This window comes from Daktulosphaira vitifoliae, unplaced genomic scaffold, assembly GCF_025091365.1.
Source record: "Daktulosphaira vitifoliae isolate Bord-2020 unplaced genomic scaffold, ASM2509136v1 Scaffold_5, whole genome shotgun sequence".
NCBI classification, from domain to species: domain Eukaryota; kingdom Metazoa; phylum Arthropoda; class Insecta; order Hemiptera; family Phylloxeridae; genus Daktulosphaira; species Daktulosphaira vitifoliae.
In genome coordinates this window covers 26,146,726-26,164,154 of record NW_026099576.1, presented here as the reverse complement: position 1 = coordinate 26,164,154, position 17,429 = coordinate 26,146,726, and the positions used below count along the sequence as shown (strand labels likewise).

Below are 17,429 nucleotides of genomic sequence, written 5' to 3'. Positions count from 1 at the left end.
GTTAGATTGTTAATAAATCAAGTATATCGTCGTAATTTTTTTTTGTTTTTGGTGTTGCCAATAACAATTACAATTCAATCTAGTGGTAAGTATACCGAGTGATTTACTTAACCACTTAATTAACCAAACACTTAAAAATAATTTTTTTGATTAGTTTCTTTTAGTTCAATGTTTTTCTGATTTAATCAACTATAAAGTATATTTCATGTTAACTCCTTATACCTTTTAATAGTGTCAGCTTTAATTTTTCAAGTTGCAACTTATACAGGGTGTTCAGTAAGTCAGGAAACGGGTATTTATTGTTCTCATTGTGACAAACAATGAGAACAATAGAAACCTGTTTCCTGACTTACTGAACACCCTGTATAATTAACTATTTTATTTATTAGATGATCTAATTAGTAAAATTACTGTTTTAAAATAATTTTTAGACCAGTATTTTAGATGTTGTTTACATGTTTATACCTAGGCAGAAGGAAAATTAAGAACTGTCAAGTGATACAAATAGTAACACCTGCGTCTCACCTTCAGTTATTACTTTAAATTGTTATTAACTTCTAAAATAGTGGTCTAAAAGTTATTATAAACCAGTAATTTTTTTAATTAGATTTTTATTTAATAAATAAATTAGTTAATTATGTGTGTTGCGACTTGATAAATTAAAGTTGACACTCTTATAAGGTATAAGAGATGAACATGAAAAATGCTTAATTGTAGTAATAAATTAAGAAAAAAATTGAACTAAGAGAAACCAATAAAAAAATTATGATTATATTAAATTTTTGATTAATTAAGTGAAATACTCTGTATTTTTTATTTTTTAAATAGTTATTAGTTTAGTTTTTTTGTTAAATATTATTATTATTTATTGATTCTAGGTTATGCAGAATGAAAATTCTTCTTCTGGTTTACCAGTAGAACCATCTTTATCTAGTATCCAAAATTTTCCAGAGTTGAAAAGCTACACGCCAAAAACTGGAATACTTCATCACAAAGAATCTTCTAAATTATTACTTTGTAAACCTAAATTGATGGCACTTAAATCTATAACTCTTGAAAAGATTCAAAAAATGCAAATGGATGCTGAAAAGAAACTTTCTAATAGATGAATACTTTATTTAGTAAAATGACTGTTGGAATATTTACCACAGAAGTTGTATTTGCTTTTATTTTAACTATAGTATTACTTAACCGGTATGGAAATTGGAAAACTCAAAATGTTGTTGTTACGATTGCTGTGTTAATTTCTTGGTATTTTTCACTTTTGATTATTTTTGTTCTTCCTATTGATATATCTTTAGTAAGTAAAGCTACTATTTCAAGTAAAGTTTTAATCTAAATAAATTTCTTTTAGTCAAGATTATTTACTTTATGTATTCATAAATAGTTTTCCAACGCTCAATAAAATAAAGAGATATAAATATTGTTTTTAGGCTACTTACCGTAAATGTATCAAGGATTATGCTTCCCAAAATAGTACCAATTCTAGTCAAAATGAATATTGCAAAAATCCGTGGAGCTATGTTCCATCATCTACATTACCAAATTTGTGGAGAGTTGTGTACTGGACTTCACAATTACTCACATGGTATCTTTTCTAATTAAAATATGCATATATAATAAGAACAATAAAATATTGCTTTAAAACTAAATAAATAAATTAATTTCTTTAAACTGTATTTATTGCCATTTTATTTAGAGTTGTGCTAGTACTAGATATTACAAGGTCTAATGCAAAAAGTTTTTGCGGTGACTTTTTTTATACTTTAATAGTGAAAGAAACCTTTTTAGTAGTTTTAAATCTGATATTTTAAATCTTTATTTATCAAAAACTGTCTTTAATTATTTTAATATATATTTTTTAAGTTAAAGTAATTAATAATTAAATTGACAAAATATTTAAGTTTTATGATTTTTTTAGGTTTATCATGCCAGTCATGCAATATTATGTAAAATCAGGCGAGTTTACATTAAAAGAAAAATTAAAAAATGCTATAAAAAGTAATACTGTATATTATAGTACATTATTGACAATAGTAACAGTCCTACTAATTTATATTGCTTTAAAACCAGGTGTTCATCTTGATTGGTAAGAGAATAATGAACATTTTAAATAAAATTTTCAATTAACAGTTTTTATAATATGAAATTGTATTAGACAATTATAATTGAAGTATTTTAAAGAATTTTATTTGTAATAACTAATGTATCCAAATTATGTAATGAGTGGTATGTAGGAATAGTGTATTTACCTTCGATGCGAAGCTCAGAAGATATTAATTTTCCTATGATGTATTTTTTTTATGTCTGTCGTCACTTTGTCTCAACTCTCATTGAACTGTTTTCTTTTAACCATATGTCAAAATATCACAAATCATATCTAATTGAAGACATTACCCTTAAAAATTGAAAAAATTTCCCTCGTTCCTTGTATATGGAGAAAATCCCTAAAAAATGACAATTTTTTAAATTGGTAAATTTTGACATATTTTTTATTTATTTCTCTTAAAACTGCCATAAATTTTTGAAAAATGAATGTACCAAAATATATATATTTTTAAATAGAAACCTTAGGTATTTTTCTTTCATTTGATATCATTTTTCAAAATTCTGACCTGTTACTAACCACAGGGAGAGATTCAAAATAGCAACTATTTTACAAAAGTTGACTTTTTCAACTTTTGAAAATGTTCCGGTAATACTATGTCTTTTAAATATATGTTAAATTAAAGCTTATCTTACATACTATAAGTTAAAAAAAAAATTTTGTCCTGACGACCTATCTTCTATGTGCAAATGGCAGTCGAAGTTTAACAAAAATTAGAACGTAATTTTGCTTTTGGAATAATCCACCCATTTCTTAAAATTAAACACTATCTACAGATTTGCATCGAAGCGTTTTTTGTGATAGTGTTTTAACCGCTGTCAGATATCATCTATACTTGTCCCAATTATGCCACATCCATACTGTTCTGCGACCCCACTGTGCTACCGTTTTTCAATTTTTTTTTACTTCCATTTATTTTCTATCTTTACTATAGGCAAAAATTAAAAGCTATTGCATCATCAGCCAGTAATACTTGGGGATTATTTCTTTTGATATTGTTATTGGGTATTGCTTTAGTTGACATACCTACAGAGTTATGGAGATCTAGTCAGATTGAATACAGATTAAGGAAAGTATATTTCAAGCTCTCAAAATTAAACACAGAAAAATTAGAATCTGAAGGAGCATTAGAAGATGTAATAGAGGTATTATATATGTTTACATTTTTTTAAATTAATAATATTTTTAATATAGTTTTAATTTTACTTAATTAACTAGCCACAAGTGATCAATTTTTATTATGTATTTTAATGTTTAAAAATATTATTTTAGTCAATAAAGAATGTAAGTCTTAATATAAATCCAAATGATCAGTTATATGATTGTTTTCAAATAATTTTAAAAAAAGTTCCTGAAGATTACTATGAATCAATATCAAATTTAAGATCAAATCCTAGAAGAACTCAAATGACTACTTCAATTGGTTTATTAACTAAACTTCATAAACAAGTAATTTGAGAAATAATGTGTTTTAATTTTAGGATTGTAATAAAATAAATTTGTCACATATATTTTAAGAATTTAAAAAGTTTAAATCTGGAAAAAAAACCTAAATAATTATGGTTTTTGCCAATTTATATTTATCTAGTAAATTAGTTTATGTTTTTTTAGTACAAATTGAAAAAAATCATAAATATTATAAGACCACTTTTGAAACCTTAAATGAACTTAAAGTTTNAAATCATAAATATTATAAGATCACTTTTGAAACCTTAAATGAACTTAAAGTTTGACTTAAAAAAAGTTAAAAATCAAAATTAACTAAAAAAATATATATCGGTAAATTTTGATTTTTAAACTTTATATAATCAATTTTTATTTTAAAAGTAATTTTTAATTAAACAGCAAATTATTAACCTTACAAAATTAAAAAAAAATTTGATGTAGGTCAACTAACTTATACATTTTTGAAAAACCAAAATCATTATAGTTCCTAGCGCTGATTTGAATAGTTATACTGATATTTTACAACAATTGATTAAATCATAAAAGTGTAACATTTTCAAAGCATTTTAATATAAGAAATACCTAACCCATAACCCTAACCCTTTTGTGACGTCATCTAAAGAAAGATACTATTATTTAGAGTTGATGATAAATTGGTTGTCCTAATACGTATCCGTATTATTTTTAAGACTGTTAGAGTTAAATCAAAGTTTTTAGATTTAATTAATATTTTAAGATATACTTTTAATTTTTAAATAATATTGGCCACAAGTTGGTTATTAATTAATATTGTGCTAAATAATTTTAAGGAATTTTTTTAACTCAATTCAAACTTTAATATAAATATGATAATTTTGCCAGACACCAATATTTTTACTTTAAGAGCAGTTGTCCCATTTATTACCTGTATAACGCTCTTGAATAATTTAATTTTTCATGTGAAATTTTGACTTAATTATAAAATTCAAGCTGTTTTATTGTATTAAATTGAAAATTAAAATCAATTTTAGCTTATTACTGCTGTTCATATGTATCAGAGGACTGAGACACAAGGAAATATAACATTAGAAAATGCAATATTTTTAGAAGATATAAATTCTAACATGTCATCCAGAGACTATCGATTTGTAAAAACTTCAAATAAACTATCAAAATGGAAAAATTATTTTAATACATCAAAAATTGGTATGATTTTGATATACTTACAATGTAATTTAAATTAAATTTACTTGTTGTTACAAGTAAATCCTTGAGGGTATATAATAAGTGTTTATATAATAATGTTTAATTTAAATTTTACAATGATTGCTTCTTGCATCAATTAAAAATGCATTAGTTTATATAACATTATCTTTAAAGTTTTTGATTAATTTTATAAAAAATAAATTGTTAAATTATTATTCATTATTGAAAGCAGCAGATTTAAAGTTTTGTCAATACAGTTTATTCTTAAAAAATATGAAATGTTAACACAATAGTTTTGTGATCCTTTTGAATTAAGTTATTTTATTAAAAGTATAATGGAATAATTTTTTTTAGAATGGTATTGGTGGTGTAGAATACACCCTACACTACTGCGAACATTAGCTGTTTTTACAGGCGTGTTATCAGCTATTATTGTTTGGTCAGAAATAACATTTTTTAGTAAAAAACCTGTGCTTTCTATTTTTGCTTTAATGGTTGAAGCTGCTCAACTATCAAATGATTATGTAATGATACAGGTAAAAATAAAATAAATTTATGAATCTTATACATTTTTTTAGAATTATTTGTGTTATTGGTGTTACTATTTGCTGAGTTCCAAATTTGTTTTAAAATAGGTCCTTTCCACTATTTCTATTGCATATTTGGCATACTGTACGTATTCAACAATATTCAAAATAAAATTGTTGAACATTTATTATTTGGCACCAAACCATCAAACTACTGAAAGTAGTTTAATATTTTTTGGATTGTAAGTACTTAATGAATTTATTTTTAAAATGATACCTTATAGGTTTATTTTAATGTATTTTAAATGTGTGTAAAGGTTATTGAGTAGACTTACTGCACCATTATGTTTAAATTTTTTGGGTGTAATTCATATGGATAGTCATGTTATAAGAAGTCGTATTTTAGAAACTGACTACACTCAAGTATGCTTGTTTTAAAATTGCAACAGTTTTATTGAATGTTAAATTTATTTCTTGTTACTAGATAATGGGTCATATGGATGTAATTACCATTATAAGTGATGGTTTCAATATATACTTTCCAATACTAATCCTTGTTATATGCATGGCAACATATTTCAAAATTGGTTCTCGAATATTATCAATGTTAGGATTTCCTCAATTTTTAGAGGATGATGAATTACTCGCTGATTATATTCAAGAAGGTCGTTTATTAGTTATAAGAGGTCAGTATAATAACTTCATTGAATTTATTGTATATAATATGAAGTTTATTCTAGAAAAAGAAAGACGTGATCGTAAATTAAGAGGCAATTTAATGCGTCAAAAATATAGAGATCAAACACATTTAACTAGAAATAATGGTGATGTGGAAAATAGTAAGTAGTTTTAATTATATTACATAAGTTTGTGATCGAAAAATTAAAAATATTAATTTTTAGGAGTTCCACCATCACGACAAGAAAATATGAAATCATATTTGTTAGATAATGCTGAACCCATTGACAGATCATATCAAAGTTATTCATCCCACAGTATTAATGAAACAGAAAAGCAATTGCCTAATGTGAGCACAAGACCAAGTAATAATTGGGAACCGCCAAGAAATATATTTGATGATATGTAGGACATAAAATTATTAATTATTAATTTATATAAATAAATAATTTATATATTGTACAAATTATTTAAATTATATATATCTTTATTAAAATACCCCTAGTAATTCTTTTTGTTATATGCCATGTACAATAAACTAGTATATAGTACTTTTCTTTTTTATATAAAATATGTTTGTAATTAGATTGCTTACCCAAATATTACTAGAATTCATTGTAGTCAATTTGTGTTAATTATATTTTAATTATGTCATGTGTCACACTTATTATAAAGTATTAACTTTTTTTTAGTTCTTTTAATTATGTATCTATTCTACCATGACAATTGCATTTTTGTACTATGTTATTTTTTAAATATTTTGTAGCAATATCTAAGAAAAAATTAAAAATTATTGTCTTAACATTTAAATTTGTTAATATTTTGTATTTTCTATATTATACTATTGATATCTTATAATAATTAATTTCAAACTTTCATTTGATTTAAAAATATGTGTATATTTTATTCAATAATATAAAATTTTCTATACGATACTGATATATTGGTATTACCGAGTTATAACAGGGCAAATTATTAAAAATCTGTTGTTTTCTGTTACAACAAAATTTAATGACGTTAAAATAAAATATATTCATAATTCAACAGAATTATAATAATACATTAAAAAAAAATCACTTATTAAGTCATAATAAAAAATAAATTTAAGTTGTCCCATAGTTTTTGTTCGCGGGACTGGATTAAGCACCAATTTGTAAGTCTTTAGCACTAATGGAAAAAAAAATTGTATGAGCTAACTCTTTTTCAAGCTCACTTTAATTTAATCTACTATATATTTATGCAACGAAAATGGTACTTTTGCACGAGTGATAAACAAAAAATAGCCTAAAACAATTTTGTGAGCGCTTGTTATAGAATCTAATAATTAATATGGCGCAACAACAGAAATCATGTAGTCAAAGAATGGATATTACAATATATATATGTTTTTGTAGGTTTTACATTTTTTCATTATCTATTCTAATATTGAAGGTTATTCATCTGGCATTGGTGACTAATAATTGTATATTATGACGTGTTTATTTTTTATGTAATTTAAAACACGATTGAAAATTGAATATTCTTTATTATAAAAAATTATCACACATTTAATGTTTTTAAATAAATGTTTAAATGAATACATAACAAAAAGTAATAATTGTTTTTTTTGATATAATGTATACTCGAGATATGGATAAAAAAATACATAATTTTGTCAAATGTTATGTTAATGCGTTTCAAAAACTTTATTTATAGATTTGGTCCTTTTATGCCATCTATCAAAAGAACTGATTTATTTTATAGTACTATTTAAGTAATGTTTATCCTTATCTCTCATATATTGAAAATAGAAATAGTTATAAACAAATTATGGAATTGAAAAAATGTTACTATATTTGAATTTGTAACAGAGTAATACATTGAATATATCAAATTTTTATTATTATAATTATTAATTATTTTTAATTTATTGTTAATGACTTGAATAAAATACTTAACAGTTTTGATTTAAGTAAGAATAATAAAAATTAGTTATTTTTAATATTTTGCTAATGACTGAAAAAATACATATACTTTAAATTTAAGAAGTTAAATACCTATATTATATAATTTTACTTTTTTGTTAATAAATTAATAGTTTTCATATATATCACACTATTCATACATAACATTTAAGTATGTTAAACGATTATACAAATTAATTCTAATATATTACAAGTACCTTAAAACTAACGGTGGTTAAATCTTCCGAAGGCTTAAATATGTACTCGGGTTTACATATTTATTTTATGTGGGAATTTGTGTTATGAAAATAAGTGAAAAGCGTTCGGAAAAATTAACCATAAAACAATTTAAACGTAAATATGAATCATAAATTACATTATTTAAGTTTTAATTGTGTAATTTTGACTAAGGAAAATTGTGTTTAGCATTGAAAGGCCTTTAATCGGGGAACTCTCATATCGTTAATTTTTTTAATATATTACAATGCGAGCACGAGCAATTACAGCTAATTAAAGGCCTTTACTTATCACAAAAAATGGCAAATTATTAACAGTCGTATTATATTACATTAGTTATTCCCATATGCATTTAATATTATGTCAAATAATCTGGAGACGGTTCAGATGTTTGATCGTGGTTCATAAACATTGGATTGGGCACTTGGTTTGGATGAGGTAAAGGTCCGTTTTCGTTCGGAGTTCTCCTGTAAGCCATAAGCCAGCAAGAAACCGCAACTGCTACGGCCACCAAGGCCAATAAAGCTGTGATGACCAACGCAACAATTAGACCAATTATCGAAACGCATATGTCGTCGTTTGGTTGAATTATCGGTGCTGCAAAAAATGATTTATTTGTTTTGAAATTATTAAAAATAATAAACTATATTTATAAAATAATAGTTAGTAAAAATATAAATAATTTTGACGAAATTACTTAATTATTTTAGTCATATAATTTCCTTTGCTTCTACCTAACTATTTAGGTTATTTATATAATTCGACCAAATATTCGAACTATTCATTAATCTTAATTTGTTTAATGGGTCTATAAAAAACGTACCTTCGGCTGGGCCCATGAGTCTTTCTTCGCGTCTCTCAATTGTCAATACAGCGTTAGATTCAATTGTTATTTCTTCTCTCAATTGACCGGGTTGATTTGGATCGAGAACTTCATCGTTTGTTTTGCTAATGCCTATTTCACGTCGTTTACGTCTACCGAATGCGTTGTAGCCGTTACAATTCACCTGCAACGATTGAAAGAAAAAGTTATATTATAAAACCCAACCTCGGTGTTACGAAACGTTGTGTAGTACTGTTGTTTCACATGACACACGGGAGGTTAGCGGCGGTGGGGGATTGGATACGGTAAAAGACGGACTTGTTTGTGACTTCCACTCTTTCTCCGGCGACTCGGCGTATTGTGTACCGTATAATAGACAACGTCGTAATATCGTAATACGACAATAACAATGCGTTATAAGTCATACGCTTCTATAGATACTTAAACTTACCGGCTGGCACTTGCCGAAGCAAACGCGTATGTTACATTGGAACCGTATGTTATCAGAACTGGGGAACTTGAACGCGTTGAAGCTAGCCAACAGTGATTGCGTCTCAGCATTGTATTCCCATTCTCCAAATATCATCGGGTCCTTAGCGCATCCGTTTTCGTCGGTCACTACATGTTCGATTACTTCGTTGTTATCGACTGCTTTAGCTATGCAATTTCTGGCGAACCCTCCATAAATACCTGTATACAAATACAATATAATTAATTCAAGATAAATAATTTTTTAAGACCATGACCATGGTCATTGTATTAGTAATTTTTTTTTTATAAACTAGTACTCAACGTACTTGATGGTTGAACTTCTACTTGTAAAATGAGATTATCACCAATCTCCACCGAGTCAATTGTCTGACCGGTATGAGTGACGATTTTCATCAAACACGTCGGGGGTGGTCCAGTATTGGCTATTGTTCCGGCAGTTGTCAACATAGATACGTTAAATCCTAATGAAACGTTTTGCTCCCCGGTGTTATACACACACCTTATATGATACGCTTGAGCTTTGTAAGTTACCAATTTAGGATGTTTCTGAATTACCAGCACGAAACTAGCTTGTCCCTGTTAACAAACATTTTATGTATAATTAATTAATTAATTTTTAGACAAATAAATCAATTGAATATCAATCAAAATAAAATTGAATAATTAATCAATATATTTGATTAAGTAAACAAATTGTGTATTCAACTGTGTATTACTTACGTTCACATGAATAAGACCGCAATTGCCAAAGTTGACTTTAAAAATTTCGGTTCTAGGTTCCGAGTCTTGTGACATTGTCACAATTCGTCGACACTGTTCGTCTTTGCTGTGACCCTTGACGTACATTACTCCATTGAATCCTTTTTCTGTAATATGAATTTCTACTTGAACTCCATCCGATAGACATGTTACTACCATTTCGGGTCTTGGGAAATCTGTTCTGAAAGGTGGCGTTCCATTTTCTGAAAAATATTTTTGTTAGTACAACGCATAGCATACGATTTCCATGTCCAAGAAAATACTACTAAATATTAATATTAAAATTACAAACTATTTATAGTATACGTACTCGGTACACACTGGCCATATATATCTAATACATATCCATGCTCAATTGGACATACGCAGCGTCCTCTTTCGTCGATAATCAGTCCTCTATCTAATGCACAAACGCAACGCCCGTTTTCGTCAACTTTAAATCCTAATTCAGCAATGCATCTATGACACTCGTCTTCTTGATTTAATGCAGTACCAGGTGGACACACACATTCTCCATTTTCATTCCTGATGTATCCTTTATCAATAGGACATTTAGTAACTGAAAAATAATACATTAATATTAGTGTCTTCAAAAATTATATAAAATGATTTTTTATTTATTAAAAATTTTCATTAAAATATTATAATAATATTAATGTTTAATAATCAAAATTAATTTATTAGCATTTAAAAGATCGATTACACAATATTAATGCCAACTAATTTTAGCGACAATAGATAAACTCACTAATTCAAAATTGTCTATAAAAAGACATTTTTAGCTTCGATGCGAAGCTGAAAAGGTATTGGTTTTACTATGATGTTTTTTTTTGTGTCTGTTACCAATTTTTCTCAGCTCCCACTGTACCGATTTCTTTCAATAATACGTCAAAAGATCACAAATCGTATCTAATCGAATATATTGCCCTCAAAAATTTAAAAAAATTCCCTCGTTCCTCGTACATAGGGGAAACCTCCAAAAAAATTACAAATTTAAAAATCGCTTATTTTCGAAATTTATTTTACTTAAAACTGCTATAACTTTCTTAAAAATGAACAAATAAATATAATTTTTTTTTATATAGATGCATGATATCATTACCTTTCATTTGGTATATTTTTTTATAAATCTGACCTTTTACCTGCCTACAGGAGGGATTTAAAATGACAACTTTTTCACAAAAAATTTACTTTTTTAACTTAACTTTTGAAAGTGTTCCGGAAAGTCTGACACTTTTATATATATCTTAAATTAAAGCTAATGTAATGTAGTTTATTGTGGAAAAAAAAATTTCGGACTTTATTTTGTCTTCACGTTGAAAATGGCTACCAAATGCTATTTTTGTGTGAAAATTCTCGATTTTATTTTTTACATTTTTAACTTTATAATGCTATAACTTATTGAAAAGTGTATGGATCAACACAATTTTTTTATGAAAAATAATATTTTTTAATAATCCCTTTTTCATTTGACATACTTTATCTTAATCAGGATATTAATAAGGAACTAGCAGATCATGTAGCTTTTGGAATAATCCACCAATTTTTTAAAATTAAACACTATCTAAAGATTTGCATCGAAGCGTTTTTTTTTTTATAGTGATTTTAATCACTGTCAGATATTATTATACTTGNTGCATCGAAGCGTTTTTTTTTTTATAGTGATTTTAATCACTGTCAGATATTATACTTGATCTAACTATGCCACGTCACCACTGTGCCGCGACCCCCCTATGCTGGGTTTTTTTTGTACTTAAAAGTGCCATAACTTTTTCAAATATTAACAAATCAAAATAATATATTTTTTTAAAATTAACAATGAAATAAAAAGGTACTTAGATAATTACTTGGTTCACATTCTAATGCAGCATTTCCTTGTGTTCCTGGAAGACATTTACATATCATTGTTCTTATTGGAACAGTATCGAGAACTTCGCATTTAGCATTATTTCCACAAGGTGATGAAACTTCACATGGATTAACACACTTTTTGTTGATACATCCCGTTTGTGATGGACAGTCTGAATCGCTTTCACACACGTGTTCGACTATATTAAATAGTTTATTAACATTAAATATCGAATACTTCACAATTAAAAATAAAATAAACTTATTTTACTAACTTTTCACACATTTGGATCCTTCTTCGTTGATGTAACCAGGTGGACATGAACAATCTGGTCTATGATTATATACCACACATTCAGCAGGTGTTATACAAGGATTGTTTTGGGAGCATGGACTGATGCATTTAGCATTTATACAAGCTTTGTTAGATGGACATTCTGAATCTGCTCGACAGCCGACCACTACACAGGCTATTTGTGGATTACCAACAAATCCTGGTGGACATTCACAAACAGCTTGGTGGTTGATTCCGTAACATTCTGCTGCTGTACCACAAGTTGATCCATCTGCGGAACATGCCGGAACGCAAATTCTATTGACACACGTATCTTGACTAGAACAATCAGATTCACTTCGACATCCAACTGAAAAATTAATTAATTATAAATTGTACTTTTAATTAAAATTAGTTGTGAATTAAAGAAATACCTATGGTACAATCTATTTCAGGATTTCCATCGTATCCTGCTAAGCATGAGCAAACAGGTTTATGATCCCAAACTCTACATTCTGAATTCGGTCCGCAGTTACATGGATCAATACACCTTCCATTTACACAACTTTTGTCTGAATGACATTGAGTATCCGCAGTGCAAGCGACCGCTGTTATTGGTGGCATGATCTTGCAAATTCCACTTCCACTACTCACATAACCACTTGGGCACTCACATACCATGGTTCTTATTGGTAGTGAATTAATCACAATACAATGTGCCGGATGTTTACAAGGTTCTAAAGTTGTACATGGATTTTGACATACATTATCCAAACATGCTAATAATGATGGACAGTCTGAATCTTCTTTACATTCTGGTTGTATTTCTTGCCTACAAGCCACATACGGATTTCCCAACATCCCTGGTAGACAGCGGCAAAGTGCAAAATGGTTTTGAACTTTGCATTCAGCTTGAGGTGAACAAGGGTGTTCGTAGACACAAGGATTTATACATTGTCCATTGATACATGCACGATCATTTGGACAATCGTTATTGCTACGACAACCTATAACTAAACATCTATCGTAAGGATTTCCTCTAAAACCACTCTTGCAACGACATTCTGGGCGGCTAGCAATTGTAAAACATTCTGCATTTGGTCCGCAAGGATCTTCAACTATGCACGGGTTCAAACAATGACTGTTGATACAAGCTTTTCCAGAGTCACAGTCAGAATTTCGTTTACATCCAACAGTTCGGCAAGCGACATTTGGATTTCCATCATAACCCTCTAGACATGAACATACTGGGCGATGATTTTGAACAAAGCATTGAGCATTTGTACCGCAGTTGCATGGATTGCGACACTGTCTATTTAAACAAGCTTCGTTTGATGAACAGTCGTCATTTTTTGAACAACCAGGTGGTGAAGTTACGACAACTAAAAAATATAATCATATTATTTAGTATACATTTATATATTATAAAATTTAATTTAAAATATTAATAATTTTACCTCGTTTGCATTCTTCGTTTTCATCTAATACCCAACCTTCTTGGCATGTACAAGTCATTGTTCTGACTGGTACACTATCAAGTACTGTACACATAGCACTATTTGAACATGGTTTTATTTCTTGACATGGATTAACACATCTATCATTTATACATGCGAAACGACTAGCACAGTCGACATCAATTTTACATTCGGGCTCACCATAAATTGGTGAAGGTAAACGTTCACAGTAAGAAGTTGGATCTCCAAGCGGAAGATTTTCAGGACATCTACAAGTTGCCGCGTGATTTTTAGGTATACATATAGCATTGGAGGCACATGGTTGACCATGTTGTTCTGTACATGGGTTAATACAGTGTTGGTCGAAACACATTCGGTCATTTGGACAATCGATATCAAATGTACATTCTGTACGCTCACACTTTTCGAATGGATTACCAAAGTAACCAGGGGGGCACCTACATGCTACACGATGGTTATCACCGTAACATTCTGCCGTTGATGCACACTGATCACTCAACAAGCACGGTGGAACACATTCTCCATTATAGCATTGTTTATCATAAGAACATTGATCGTCAGATGTGCAACCCACTAAAAATAATATTATGCTTAAGTATAAAATTAAATATTAAATATTGATCTCTTGATAATTAATTAAAATTATTATAACTTAAAAACTTTGAAGCCATAAATAATGGTTAATATTTCCCTACAATAATTTAATGTATTATAACTTGAATGTTAGAGTTTACTCTAAATATGATAGTTATGTTATTCTATTACATTTTGTTATTTTTGTATTAACATATCAGATACAATAGGGACGTATCTCAAAAAGTATAATTTTTGACTTTTTGTTATGATTGAATGCAATTATTATTCATTGTATAATGATGCATGCTCTATCTATAAAAAGTGACAGAAATATGATTTTAAATACAAAAATGAATAACTCATCATATAATTAATTATATGTTCAAAACTTATATTTCAAAGTTGTTTAAATCATCTATCATTTTTCGAGATATGTTATTTTAAAGTTACATTTACTTTTTTTTGTTTCAAATGATTTATTTATATTATGAATTTACTTTTTATACATCCTTGCTGTGGATTTCCATAGAAGCCTGGTTTGCACGCACAGCTAGGATAGTGGTTTAGGACTTTACAGTCTGAATTAGGCCCACAATTACATGGACTAACACATTGCCTATTTATACATGACTCTTCTGGAATACATTCTGTATTTGATACACATGCTATCGTAGATACCGATGCTACAAAATAATTTTGTAATGTATTAATATTCAATAAAATATGTTTATCTTTCTTTTAAATAACTTATATACTTACGCGGAATGCAAGTTATACGTGGATCTCCAGTGTACCCAGTAGGGCATCTACAAATTGGTTGATGGTTTTGTACATGACAGAATGATCCTTGTCCACAACTATTTGGTAAAGTACAAGGACTGATACATCTTTGGTTGATGCATGTTTGTTCTGAGAAACAATCATCATTTCTTGTACATTCTGGCGATGAGGGTAATATAGGAATAGCTTGTCCTTTAAAAAAGTTTGAAATAATTAAAATATGAAAATTTTACTTTGCAATAAAGAGTTAATTCTTAGTAATAAATTTTATAAAAACATAGACCTACTTAATGTACATTCAATATGTGGATTTCCTACATAGCCGGGCGGACATGAACATGCTGATTGATGATTTTGTGATATGCATTGGGCGTTTATTCCACATGGATCAATGCGACAAGCTTCAACACAGGCTTGATTAACACATCTTTCTACAGGCTGACATTCTTGATCACTTCTACATTGAGGTGTGATAGGAACTAAATAAAATTGTATTAAATAAAAATAAAAATGTATAATTTTAGAAGTTATGCAATAAAACTAAAAACTAAATAGAATTTGAAAATTAAAAATAGTTCTTTTTATAAAAAATTACCTATTGGCTTGCAATGGCCATCTGCAGTTGCAATTGTATCGGATCTACATTGACACATAATTGTTTTGTATGGAACAGTATCTTTTACGTTACATTCTTGATCTGGCGAACATAACACAGATAATGTACACGGGTTTTGACATCTTTGGTTTATACAAGCGTATTTTGATGGGCAATCAGAATCAACGGTACACTCAGGTGTTATTGTTGGAACCCTCGATTCTACAACAGAATAAAGGTAATTATTTCATATACATATACAAGTGCTCAAAAAGTAAGGGAACAGGTAAATTTTTAAGAACAATGAGAACAATAGGCACTTTTTTCCTTACTGAACATTCTGTATATTAATAAATAAATATGTACCTATGCATTCAATGTAAGGATTTCCTTGGAAACCTGGTAGGCATGTACATGTAGGCTGATGAGCTTGTGCTAAACATGTTGCATGTTCTGCACAAGTGTCTTGTTCACATACAGATCTACATCTTCTATTAAGTCTATCACATGCTTCATGACCAGCACAATCTTCATTGTACTGACAAACAACGGACACACACGATACCAATGGTGATCCTTGGGTACCCATTGGGCAAACGCAATGAGCTTTGTGTCCTTGTATTATACATTCAGCACCGTGACCACAGCTGTGCATTCTACATGGATTTATGCAATTGTTACTTATGCATGCCTTATCGTACATGCAGTCATTATCAGTTTTACAACCGGCTAAACATTTTTATACTGTGTAAATATAATTAATTATTTATAATTAAAGATAAATATTAACTAACGTTTATAACATCGAACTTGAGGATCTCCAGCCCATCCACTAGGACAATTACATGTAGGATGGTGATTTATAGTTGTACATTCAGCTGTAGAATCACATGGTTTTGATATTAAACATGGATCTTGGCAATATTGATTCCTACATATTTTTGTACTGGTACATTCGGAATCAGATGTACATTCTGGCAGAGCTTGAGGAACTGAAAATCAATAATATGACATTACAATTTAAAATATTAAACTTTTAACGCAATCTATCATCTAATAGAAAAATACTATTCTTGTTAATTTGTTCATGAAATTAATATTTACTATGAAATATATCAAATCTTTACCTTGGTAACAACTAATGAATGGGTCTCCAATAAGACCATCTGGACATTTACATACTGCTTTATGATTGTTAATTGAACACTGTGCAGTTGGAGCGCATGGGTTTGATACAATGCATGGGTTAATACATTGTCGATTCAGACAAGAATCTGTTGTTGAGCATTCATCGTTAGAAGAACAACCAACCAATGTTGGAGTAGCTAATTTATAAAAAAAAAAGTATAAGTTAAAGATATGTAAAAAATGTAAAATAAATAATAACAGTATATCATTAAATTATGTTTATATTATTAATTTTAATTATATTTTTTGTAATCAAAATTTATAGTCAATCATATAAAATTTATATACAAAAGAAAGACAGTATATGGAAGTGAAGAAATTGACTAAATGTTAAACTAATATTAAATTTAGGTGGTTTAAATTAGATGTGTCACTATGATTATATTACTAATAGGATATAAAATGTTAAAGGAATTATATTTACTGCAATGACCTGAAATCATATAATTTGTTGAAGTGATTAGTAGTAAATAATATATTTTATAGATTACAA

At 28.2% G+C, this 17,429-nt stretch overlaps 2 protein-coding genes across 5 annotated transcripts in view; one reads left to right on the top strand and one right to left on the bottom strand.

Moving 5' to 3' along the window:
• The first annotated feature begins 956 nt into the window (after window positions 1-956).
• On the top strand, window positions 957-6,753 carry LOC126907303 (LMBR1 domain-containing protein 2 homolog). Of its 2 annotated transcripts, XM_050688475.1 has the most exons (13): window positions 957-1,121; window positions 1,182-1,300; window positions 1,434-1,588; window positions 1,922-2,089; window positions 3,042-3,252; window positions 3,380-3,556; window positions 4,564-4,738; window positions 5,093-5,274; window positions 5,374-5,507; window positions 5,583-5,688; window positions 5,750-5,951; window positions 6,006-6,104; window positions 6,168-6,753. In XM_050688475.1, the coding sequence occupies exons 1-13, from the start codon at window positions 1,106-1,108 to the stop codon at window positions 6,350-6,352; spliced, it is 1,929 nt and encodes a 642-aa protein (XP_050544432.1). In that variant the 5' UTR covers window positions 957-1,105; the 3' UTR covers window positions 6,353-6,753. The 2 variants fall into 2 exon arrangements, with proteins under 2 accessions (XP_050544432.1, XP_050544431.1); XM_050688474.1 differs by having other exon boundaries at window positions 957-1,300.
• Window positions 6,754-7,448: 695 nt separating this feature from the next.
• LOC126907302 (uncharacterized) overlaps window positions 7,449-17,429 on the bottom strand; it is a 112,422-nt gene continuing 102,441 nt past the window's right edge. For all 3 annotated transcript variants that reach the window (XM_050688470.1, XM_050688472.1, XM_050688473.1), the window contains exons 142-158: window positions 16,876-17,073; window positions 16,543-16,740; window positions 16,115-16,477; window positions 15,749-15,970; window positions 15,441-15,632; window positions 15,133-15,345; window positions 14,871-15,056; window positions 13,777-14,370; window positions 12,754-13,701; window positions 12,321-12,689; window positions 12,045-12,245; window positions 10,508-10,756; window positions 10,159-10,400; window positions 9,744-10,014; window positions 9,398-9,636; window positions 8,947-9,130; window positions 7,449-8,720 (exon numbers count right to left, since the gene is read on the bottom strand). In XM_050688470.1, coding sequence (XP_050544427.1) covers window positions 8,482-8,720; window positions 8,947-9,130; window positions 9,398-9,636; window positions 9,744-10,014; window positions 10,159-10,400; window positions 10,508-10,756; window positions 12,045-12,245; window positions 12,321-12,689; window positions 12,754-13,701; window positions 13,777-14,370; window positions 14,871-15,056; window positions 15,133-15,345; window positions 15,441-15,632; window positions 15,749-15,970; window positions 16,115-16,477; window positions 16,543-16,740; window positions 16,876-17,073 — 5,108 coding nt within the window. In that variant the 3' untranslated portion in view covers window positions 7,449-8,481. The remainder of the gene's footprint in view (window positions 8,721-8,946; window positions 9,131-9,397; window positions 9,637-9,743; window positions 10,015-10,158; window positions 10,401-10,507; window positions 10,757-12,044; window positions 12,246-12,320; window positions 12,690-12,753; window positions 13,702-13,776; window positions 14,371-14,870; window positions 15,057-15,132; window positions 15,346-15,440; window positions 15,633-15,748; window positions 15,971-16,114; window positions 16,478-16,542; window positions 16,741-16,875; window positions 17,074-17,429) is intronic.